The 10,000-nt window shown below is 26.1% G+C and overlaps 5 protein-coding genes across 5 annotated transcripts in view; 3 read left to right on the forward strand and 2 right to left on the reverse strand.

Annotated features, from left to right (window-relative positions):
* The window catches only part of Phum_PHUM472890 (60S ribosomal protein L7, putative), a gene marked incomplete at both ends in the record, with an annotated part of 1,717 nt that extends 1,655 nt beyond the window's left edge, over positions 1-62 (forward strand). Inside the window, one exon of the mRNA XM_002430268.1 lies at positions 21-62. Coding sequence (XP_002430313.1) covers positions 21-62 — 42 coding nt within the window. The remainder of the gene's footprint in view (positions 1-20) is intronic.
* A 250-nt stretch (positions 63-312) lies between these two features.
* Phum_PHUM473000 (uncharacterized protein) lies at positions 313-1,664 on the reverse strand (the record flags this gene model as incomplete). Its single annotated transcript, XM_002430269.1, has 4 exons — positions 313-593; positions 893-1,094; positions 1,190-1,425; positions 1,601-1,664. 4 exons carry the CDS (start codon positions 1,662-1,664, stop codon positions 313-315), a joined length of 783 nt encoding a protein of 260 aa, XP_002430314.1.
* Positions 1,665-1,812: 148 nt separating this feature from the next.
* Positions 1,813-4,614, forward strand: Phum_PHUM473010 (WD-repeat protein, putative; the record flags this gene model as incomplete). Its single annotated transcript, XM_002430270.1, has 10 exons — positions 1,813-1,860; positions 2,049-2,265; positions 2,400-2,612; positions 2,697-2,992; positions 3,099-3,284; positions 3,352-3,537; positions 3,624-3,731; positions 3,814-4,073; positions 4,142-4,336; positions 4,410-4,614. 10 exons carry the CDS (start codon positions 1,813-1,815, stop codon positions 4,612-4,614), a joined length of 1,914 nt encoding a protein of 637 aa, XP_002430315.1.
* Positions 4,615-7,234: 2,620 nt separating this feature from the next.
* Positions 7,235-8,595, reverse strand: Phum_PHUM473020 (uncharacterized protein; the record flags this gene model as incomplete). The annotated part of the gene is made up of 6 exons (XM_002430271.1): positions 7,235-7,414; positions 7,503-7,755; positions 7,838-7,981; positions 8,126-8,276; positions 8,368-8,481; positions 8,568-8,595. The coding sequence occupies 6 exons, from the start codon at positions 8,593-8,595 to the stop codon at positions 7,235-7,237; spliced, it is 870 nt and encodes a 289-aa protein (XP_002430316.1).
* A 722-nt stretch (positions 8,596-9,317) lies between these two features.
* The window catches only part of Phum_PHUM473030 (alpha-2-macroglobulin receptor-associated protein precursor, putative), a gene marked incomplete at both ends in the record, with an annotated part of 1,319 nt that continues 636 nt past the window's right edge, over positions 9,318-10,000 (forward strand). The window contains 2 exons of the mRNA XM_002430272.1: positions 9,318-9,515; positions 9,604-10,000. The exon at positions 9,604-10,000 is cut by the window's right edge and continues 27 nt beyond it. Of these exons, the coding sequence (XP_002430317.1) occupies positions 9,318-9,515; positions 9,604-10,000 (595 nt within the window). The remainder of the gene's footprint in view (positions 9,516-9,603) is intronic.

The raw sequence follows: 10,000 nt of genomic DNA on the forward strand, positions 1-10,000 counted from the left end.
AAAAAATGTATCGCATCAAGATCACAATAAAAGGGTATTCTTCCGAGTACTTGTTGTTTTAATCAAGTATTATTTTTATTTACCTTTTTTTTTTTATCCTGACATTTCTAAAAAAAAAATGGCTGCGTTTTATGCTTTGTGATGATAAATGAAAATGGGAATTGATATTGTGATAAAAAAATTTTTTATGAATTTTTTTTTAAAAAATTAAACTTTACTAATTTTCTTCGATTGTCTTAATACTAAACGTACAAACGATTGTATGAATGTTGAGCACTTAAAAATATTAAAAAAAAAATATTGGTAGTCGATTTAAAATCCTGACCACTGAATTGAAAAATAAGATACATCATTATTATCATTTAAATATGCCAATACGACGGTTTTTTTTACACTGTGTCCTAACCTCCCGTAAGTTATAACGTCTTGTAATTGAAGTTTTTCGCGTGTTTTTAAACAGACCACGATAAAAAAAGCGTGAAATTTCACCGGGTCTCCGGGATAAGCTAGAAAATCTGCTCCAAATTTACCACCTGGTGTGATGTAAAAACCTTTTTCCCATAAATTCTTATAAATCAAATATTTAATATTACCTGTACAATAATTCCAAGTTTCCATTTTTTCATCATTTTTTTCAACCCACTGATCACCTGATTAAAAAAAAAAAAAAAAAACAATTAAATTCACATGAGCACTAATGATGAGGTATCACTGATCACTGAAACGCTTAAATATTAAAAATGTGCATTAATACCACGGTTGAAATTTATACAAATGAACATGGAGAATTCGCGCGAATTCAAGAGTAAATCATTTGGTTAACTCGCAAACTGGGATATTTTTTGGGAAAATTTTTATGGGAATGATAATTGTTTTATAAAAAAAAATTTACATGTGTTTATTTGAATAGCTAAACCGGTATATTTCATCGCTTCGGCCTTTTGACATTCTTCTTGTAATATTTTAAATCTGTCAAAATCATCGGATTCGTTTTTGTCTTCGTTGTTTGCATTTCGTTTTTTCGTTTTACCCTCAATTATAAGATCGAGTTTTGATTCTACGTCTGATTTTCTTTTTTCCGTTAAAATTTCCGCCTGCAAATTTAATTTTAATCGAAATAAAACTTGAGAATGTGTGCTACGTATACGCGTAAGGTGGAAATAGGTTTGTTTTTTAAATAATTTTGTACCTGATCTTGTAAAAATCTTTCTCGATACGCTTTACTTTTTTCTTTTAATTTTTCATTTGGAGGTTCTGATAAACTAGGAAATGTTTTTAAAATTGCATATCCTTTTTCGAGAAGCAGAGTAACTTCTTCGTCTAGCAATTGCAAAGGAAGTGCAGATATTTTATCTTGTTTCGGCGACGTTGCCAAATTTCCAATAAAATTTCCTATTATTCTAAGACTACGTAATTTTAACCAGTCTGAAAATTCAATATAAACGAATTAAAAATTTTAATTTAAATTGAAAAATTTTTTTGAAAAAAAAAATCTTAAAAATTAAACCTTCGTCGTTCCACACAAACACTCGACCACGATGCATTTTTATTAAATTTATCGGCTCGTTGGAAACCGCTTCCATCTTACTATTATTATTACTTATGGGTTTGTTGTGAGTGCAGCAGAAGACGTGACAGAAGGATTGCCTATGGAGGCCTTCCATCTATCTATTCATATAAATATAAGAATGTAACATATATATATATATATCGCGAACCTACTTAAAATCTCTAATTTTATATTTATTTATAGGTAGTGCATATAATTGCAAAAATATTAGTTTTTTTCCCTCCCCCTCCCCCCCTATTAAAATGACTTCTCATAAAAGTGGTGGTCAAAATGGGAGGAAAAAAGTACAGGTAAATTGTTTAAACGTCAATTATTGCGGTATTTATTTTCAAAATTAATTTGTTTTAAATAAAAACTTAAAACTGGGATTGCATAAGTGATTTTTTTCCAAAGACATGAGTCGATTAAAAGGTCTTACAATAATAATTTTGCTTGGATTTGAATGAAAATAATAATAATAATAATTTTATTATTTTAGGTTTCTTTTGTAATAAGAGATGAAGTGGAAAGGAGGCATAGAGCTGGAGTTAGTTCTTTACAATATGATTCTAATTTTCATAGACTTTATTCTGCAGGGCATGATAGTATTATTAGAATATGGAATTGTAAAAACTTAAAGGAGCCATATATTCAATCGATGGAACATCACACAGACTGGGTTAATGACATTGTTTTATGTTGTAATGGGAAAAATTGTTAGTATTCGACTTAATTTGTGCAATTACATAAAGTTTAACTTATGTAACATTATTAAGTTTATCTAATTAAATAAAAATCAACAATCAAATCATAAAGTCAAACTTTAATAATATGCTATTTGTTTACTTAGTAATATCTGCAAGCTCAGATACGACTGTTAAAGTTTGGAATGCACCTAAAGGTTTTTGTATGTCCACTTTAAGAACTCATAAAGACTATGTAAAAGCCTTAGCTTATGCTAAAGATAAAGAACAAGTTGCATCTGCTGGCTTGGATAGAGCTATATTTTTATGGGATGTTAACACTCTTACAGCACTGACGGCTAGCAATAATACAGTTACTAGTAAGTTTTCACAATGTGTAAAAGTAATTTTAGAGTTCATTTTACATAGTAATAGTCACAATTTTTCAATTACAACACCATTAGCATCTTCACTTCCTGGAATTAAAGACTCAATATACAGTTTGGCTATGAATCCCTCCGGTTCTATTATTTTAAGCGGAAGTACGGAAAAAGTTATTAGGGTTTGGGATCCGAGAAGTTGTACAAAACAAATGAAACTTAAAGGCCATGTTGATAATGTGAAAGCATTAGTTGTCAATAGAGATGGAACACAATGTTTATCAGGAAGTTCAGATGGTACCATTAAGTTATGGAATTTAGGTCAGCAGAGGTGTATTCAAACATTTCAGTTTCACGATAAAGGAGTGTGGGCTTTGCTTGTAAATATTACTCATTTATTAGCTTTAAACCATTCATTATTGTTCATTAAGAAAAATTGAATTAAGTAAAAGTTAGTTACATGAAACAATTAAAATCTCTTTTTAGGCAACTGAAAATTTCACTCATGTCATTTCTGGCGGAAGAGATAAAAAAATTTATATGACTGACATTCGGTTACCGGAAAGAAGGGTTTTAATTTGTGAAGAAACTGATCCTGTTTTAAAAATGGTTATGACGCCTGATCAAGAAACATTATGGGTTGCTACTTCAAGTTCTTCGATTAAAAATTGGGTATGAATTACATTTAAAAACATTTAACTAACCTAAACACTAATTTAAATTTAATTTTGTCTGTTAGGCTATTCCAAAAAGGGATTTTCAGCTAAATGATTCTGACAACGAAAATTTAAGACCATTCAACGAAAGACCCGAACACATAATTAAAGGTGGTTCTGCAGTTAGAAGGTTTGAAGTATTGAATGACAAAAGACACATTCTTACTAAAGACTCTGAAGGAAATGTTACTGTGTATGATGTTCTTAAGGTTGGTTCGCTTTCTCACATTTAATTGTCTTTACACATACCTAATATCCTTTTTTCATTCTTATTTCATTCATTTCGTAATGTTAGGCTAGGAAATTAGAAGAGTTGGGAAAAATTGATTTCGATGAGGAATTGAAAAAAAGGACTAAAATAGTTTATGTTCCAAATTGGTTTAACGTAGACTTAAAGACTGGAGTAAGTAACAAAAAAAAAAAATTTTTTATATAAATTTAACTTACTTTTTTGAAAAATTCTTCAAACTCTTTTTTCTTTTTAGATGTTGACTATTCATTTGGGACAAGACGAGAGTGATTGTTTTTCTGCATGGGTTTCTGCAAAAGAAGCTGGTCTTGCTCCGGATGATTCGGTTGATCAAAAAGTCAACTATGGAAATTTGCTTCTTCAAGCGCTTTTAGAAAAATGGTGGCGAACGTTGAGGCCTGAAGATGGCGATAACGACGAACCAAGCAATTCCGGGCAAGTCATTAGTGGTAACGAATATTTTTCAGTTCCCGGTCACACACCTGTAATATTCGGGTAAGTTTATAAATAAACAGCATTTAATAAATAATTCCAAGAAATAATTAAATTTACCATTATTTTAGGGAAGTTAATGGACGTACGCTTTGTCGATTATTAGTGAAAGACGCCGGAGGGGATACGGAGGGCGGACTCCTTAACGAAACGGTACCACCTTGGGTTGTGGACATAGTAGTAGAAAAAAATCTTCCTAAATTTATTAAAATTCCATTTTATTTATTACCACATTCTTCGTATGTCATTAATAAGGGAATGAAAAAGTACGCGGTCATTCACGGTCGTTTTTAATCAACAAGACGATCAAAAAATTAAAAATTTGAATTTTTTTTTCAGGGATAGACTTGTTGCCAACGATTTTATTCAAGTAAGAAAAGTGGCGGAACACGTGTATGAAAAAGTTTTAAACGCCGGCGGTGATTCGGTACCTGTTACAGGAGGAGGAGGAGGAGGTGGTGGTGGTGGTGGATGGGGGGAATTCCCCGGGATCGGAAAGAACGGATGCGGAAAGACAGGAAACAAGTTCATTAGCAGAAGATAAAGTTGAATTAATTTGCAATGAAAAAGTTTTAGAGCCAAATATGGATTTAAGGACGGTTAAACATTTTATTTGGAAATCTTCAACGGATCTTATGTTATATTATAGACCTATCGTGAAGTGAAATAGACTTTTATTTTTAAGTAATTTGAAATTGTGTAGCTAACAAGTTTATTATTATTATTCCCGTCTTCTCTTTTAATCGTATAATACTGTCATTCATATATATATATATTTTATTTTTTCGCGCCTTAATAATAACCAAAAAAAAAAATGTCAACAGGAAATACACATTTAACGCCATTTTTAACGGACATTTTACCTAAAAGTCACACAGTATTTTTTATAGTATTTTTTTTTTTTTTTTTTTTTTAAATGAGAAGAAAATATATATATAAGTATATATCGTAAAATATTTAAATATATCAAAAAATGTCTTGCTTAATGATATAAAAAAAAAAAATTCATTTTCATCAATAAGGAAAAACAGTTTTTGTTGATATTTGTAAAGGTTTAAAACCTATAATTTATCATCTTACTTATTAGTTCTTTTTAAATAATAAATATATAAATTTTATAATTAAATAAATAAATTGATTATAGATGAAAATAAATATTCAATAGGGAAGTTTTATAATCAAATCCAAATATGTTCAATGTAGTTCAATTAATGGGAATAAATTCGATTAATTATCAATGCAAAAATAAAAGTTGTAATTTTAATAAATAAATAAATAAATTAATTAAATTTTTTATAATTTTTTTTTTTTAGGTTATTAATTATCTCTCTCGTGTATAATAAAATTCTTTGGAAATATTTAAATGTAAATTTAATATTATCATATAAAATTGATAAATAAAAATAATATAAATCGTGAAAATGTATTTTTTTAAATAAAAAAAAAAAAATTTAATTTGTTACACATATTCTTTTACAGGGTTGTTATAAACAAAAAGATGTATGGATGTGCCTTTTTTGGCTTAAATGTTTAGTTTAAATTGATAATAATAATAATTTTGACAGTAAAGAAAACAAATCAATCATTAATCGAATTAAGATGGTGAATAAATGTTATCATCTATAACCCTGAGTTTTTTTTTTTTTAAATCAAGGTAAATCAAGGTAGAAAAAGAGTTATTCAAGATAAAAATACCTTAACCATTCATTTTAATAAATTGTTAGTTAGAAAATGAAAGCATATACCACCAAACTTTTAATTTGTTACATAATAATTAATAACATATGTTAATAATAATAAAAAATAAAGTGTTAATATTATTATGATATTAAATTGTCACCTGTATTTAAGTGAGGGGTGAGGGGTGGGGAGGTGTTACACAAAATAATAATAATAATATGATTTTGTCGAGATAATTCATATATATATATATATAAATGTAAATTTAAAAATAATAAATCATGCTCTTTGTTTTTATGTATATCGATTAAACATTATATTGTTTTTTAAATAAAACTTACAACTGAACCTTTTTTATTTATTTTTCTTCCTTATTTATATATATATATATACATAATTATTATTATTATTTGATATTATTGTAAGGAGCTTTCAAACAATTCAAACAATTGCAATTATCCAATTCATCGAAACAAAAATTAAAATTCAATGAAATTCATAACAAATATCGAGTAAATAAAAATTTTTAATTTTTTTTCGAATAATAAATGAAATAATAATAATAATAATAATTAATATACATATTTGTTTATGGTATCTTTTAATTAAAAAAAAAATTTCTAATAATAATAATAATATAAAAAGAAAAAACCCGAGCCCTACACAATACTGATATCCTTAATAACTTTCAAGGCAAATAATTTTAGGCAGCAGCATTACACAACATTTATAAATTTAATTTAAAGCTAATTTTTAAATTTATTTGTATTCGAATTTTATTACATAAGCTCAAAGAATTCTTTTAATAAATATATATATATATATATATATAATTATAAATTAAATTGAAAAAAAAAAAATTGGCATTCATTACAAATTAATCTGTATAAATATTATTCGATAAAATCATAAACGATATTTAAGTTTTGTTATCAACAAATTAAAGAGAAATAATTAAACAGATTATCGATATCAAATTTATATTTTATTAAAAATAACTAATAATATAAATAATAATTTCTTTGAGCTTTATATTAATATTTTGTTTAACCATAACCTAATCAAAAAAAAACTATTCAATTGTTTTTTGTTGGTTTTCTTTTAGCGACAAAAAAAAAAAAAAAAAAAGTCAATTTATCACAATTTAATAATAAATCCTAATGCGATGATGATGATGATAATGTTTTATCCACAATAAAACTTTACCCACAACAACATCTTTTATCTCATATTAAATTTTAATAATTTAAATAAATAAAAAAAATTTGATTGTAAAATTTTTGTTTCGGTAACAATTTAAAAAAAAAAAAAAACTTTAAATTATTATAAATAGTAACTTAAGCAAAAAGGTATTTATATTATTGCTAATATTTTTTATTTAAAAAGATTCTTAAAACAACTTTAAATCAATTGACTGTATGATAGCCATTTATGAAATGAATAAAATAATAAAAAGAAAAAAACTGAATAAAAGTGTGGTGGTATTAAGGAGATGTTATTTGAAGATTAGTCATAAGACCTTCCAAAGAACTCACGCAATTTTTCAAAGAACTCATTTCCGAATATTTTCCTTGTAATTGTTTCAAAGCCCAAGCTGCCAATTTACTCGATTCTTTTTTCTTTTGAGATTGTGTTTTTTGATTCACAGCTATGTTAGCAGCACACTGAAATTTTACAACACAAAAAAAATTTACAAAAATTAAGGGGAAAAAAAAATTTTTCCATTTCATCGATTTAAACATTAATAATTACCAAAAAAAGTCCGTATAAAGCTCTTATATTATTCGGACTAAGTTTAATTGCTAGGCAATAATGCGATCTTGCAATTTCCAAATTATCATATCCTCCCTGTGTATATTTTATATCGGCAAATCTTTGGTGATAAAGATGATTATGAGGATTAATTAAAATAACTTCCTCTATGCAAAAAGCTGCCTTCGCATAATCTTGTTCCAACAAATATAATTCGCTTAATTCTTGCCATGCTTCTTCGTCGCTCATGAACCTAAAAGAATTTTTTAAAAGTTTTTTTTTTTAAATTCTTGATTTGAAATGATTTCCTGATTAGAAATTTTTCATTAATTTACTTTTTTAAATATTCCGTTAATTCCCTAATAGCTTCGTGTATATTTCCTTTGCTTTTAAAAATTGCCACTCGTTTTTTTCTCGGAGCCGGATTGGTTTCATCAATTTTACATAATTCATCCAAAAATTTTAATGCCTCATCATATCTATAAATATTAAATTAAATTTGTTAAAACAATCAATCAACATCAAAAAAAAAAAGAATTTTGTTTGAATTTTGTTTTTGTCGTCACAAATTTTTCTATTAAATATCAACATTTGTAATAAAAAAAAAATTATTAGGTAATTACTTTTCGCTTAATTCCAGTTTCAAAACTTGTAATCTTTTAACTCTTAAACTTCCTGGAAATTCATTATGCAAACTAATTAAACATTGATCTATTAAATCTATTCTATTTACATCTGCAGCAGCAATACAAACTTGCTCTAGAATAATAAATCCTGTAAGAAATTAACAAAGGCGTCATTTCATAAATAATTGATTGAGTAAATGTAATAATAAGGAAGAAATGCAAAACAACATGATATTCACTTTCATCTCCCAATTTGTGCTCTTTATGTACTAAAACATGTTCCCATAAATGCACAATATCTCTGCTTTTTCTTACATTTTCTTCTCTCCATTGTCTCAATAAATCTCGTGCATCTGACAAAAAAAAATTCTAAATTTAATTTTATAAAAAAAAAAAAAAAAAAAAAAATCATAAAAATAAATGTTGAATCATATCATACCCGTCCAACTTATTTCCTCGTGATCCATTTTTTTTTTTTTAAACAATTCATACACAATGAAAATTAATGCTTATTAATTTAACATTATTAGTAACAATTAAGTGATTAAAAGTTTGCAACGATGAATTTGCAGTTGGAAAAAAAAAAAAAAAAACAACTTTGCACTATGTTAATTATAAAACAACACAAAGAAAAAAATAAATTGTTTAAAATATTATAATAATATTAATAATTTTTTTTTTTTTTAAATGCAGAAGTAAGTTTTACACTAAAAAAAAAAAAAAAAAAAAAAATTGTCAGTGAAAAGGCATTTCATAGGTTAGGTACATAACGTAATGAATAATACTGTGTAAATTTGGCAACGTTGATTAAATTGAGTTCAACAACTACTCTAAACAAATTAGCAACTTTATTATAATATTAAATTAAAAATAAAGTTTTATAATAAAATTTTTTCCTTTAATTTAAGTATAATTTAATTAATTTTAGTGATATTTATTTAAATAAGTGTTTAATTTATCGCTGAAATTAAAATTAAAGAATTACTTTTGATTATTTTTTTTTTTTGGGTGTATGTATTGGCCTATTCACTTTATTTAATTATAATTAAGCCATAGAGAATATTTTAAAACTTGAGATTATCTCATATTTAATTTGGTAATTTGATTAAAAATTTTAGTTTTAAAATTTTATTATACTGTTTTTAATCGATGTATAAACTTATTTCTACATTTTTATAAACAGGGTACCATGATCAAACAAATAGGAATAGTTCTTATAGTTTTAACAATGGTCGACTTTGGTAAAACTATTAGTAAATATTCTGCTGAAGCTAATTTAAAACCTCCTGACAAACCATGGGTATTAAATCCTAATGTTAATTTTCGTACTTTGGATAAACCATTTAGAATGGCTAAATTAAATTTATTATGGTCAAAAGCACAAAGAGTAAGTTGAGATGTTTGTTGAAAACACTTTTAATATGTCGTTAATACTAATACTTGATGACTTTTTCTTTTTTTTTTTTTTTAAATAGAGATTGACAGATGTAAAGTTAAAGTCTTTATTTAGTGATTTAAAAATTCACGATAAAGAAGAAATAGCATGGAAAAGATTTAAATCAGACGGAAATGATAAAGATGGATTAAAGGAAGCGGAATTGAGAGAAAAATTAATTGGAATTATGAGTACTTATAGTCTCCTAGAACACTTTCAGGATGTAAATGATCCGAAAAAAGTTAAAGTTTATAAAGCAATGAATGATCCATCAATTTCATATATAAATAAATCTCTTTTTAAAGATAAAAGATTGAATCAGTTATGGGAAAAAGCAGAAAAAGCCGGTTTTACCGCTGAAGAACTTCAAGCTTTGCACGAAGAATTTAATCATCATCAACAAAAAATCGATGAATATTACAGTTTGTTGCAGGAAG

This window comes from Pediculus humanus, genomic scaffold, assembly GCF_000006295.1.
Source record: "Pediculus humanus corporis 1103172108252 genomic scaffold, whole genome shotgun sequence".
Taxonomy (NCBI): domain Eukaryota; kingdom Metazoa; phylum Arthropoda; class Insecta; order Psocodea; family Pediculidae; genus Pediculus; species Pediculus humanus.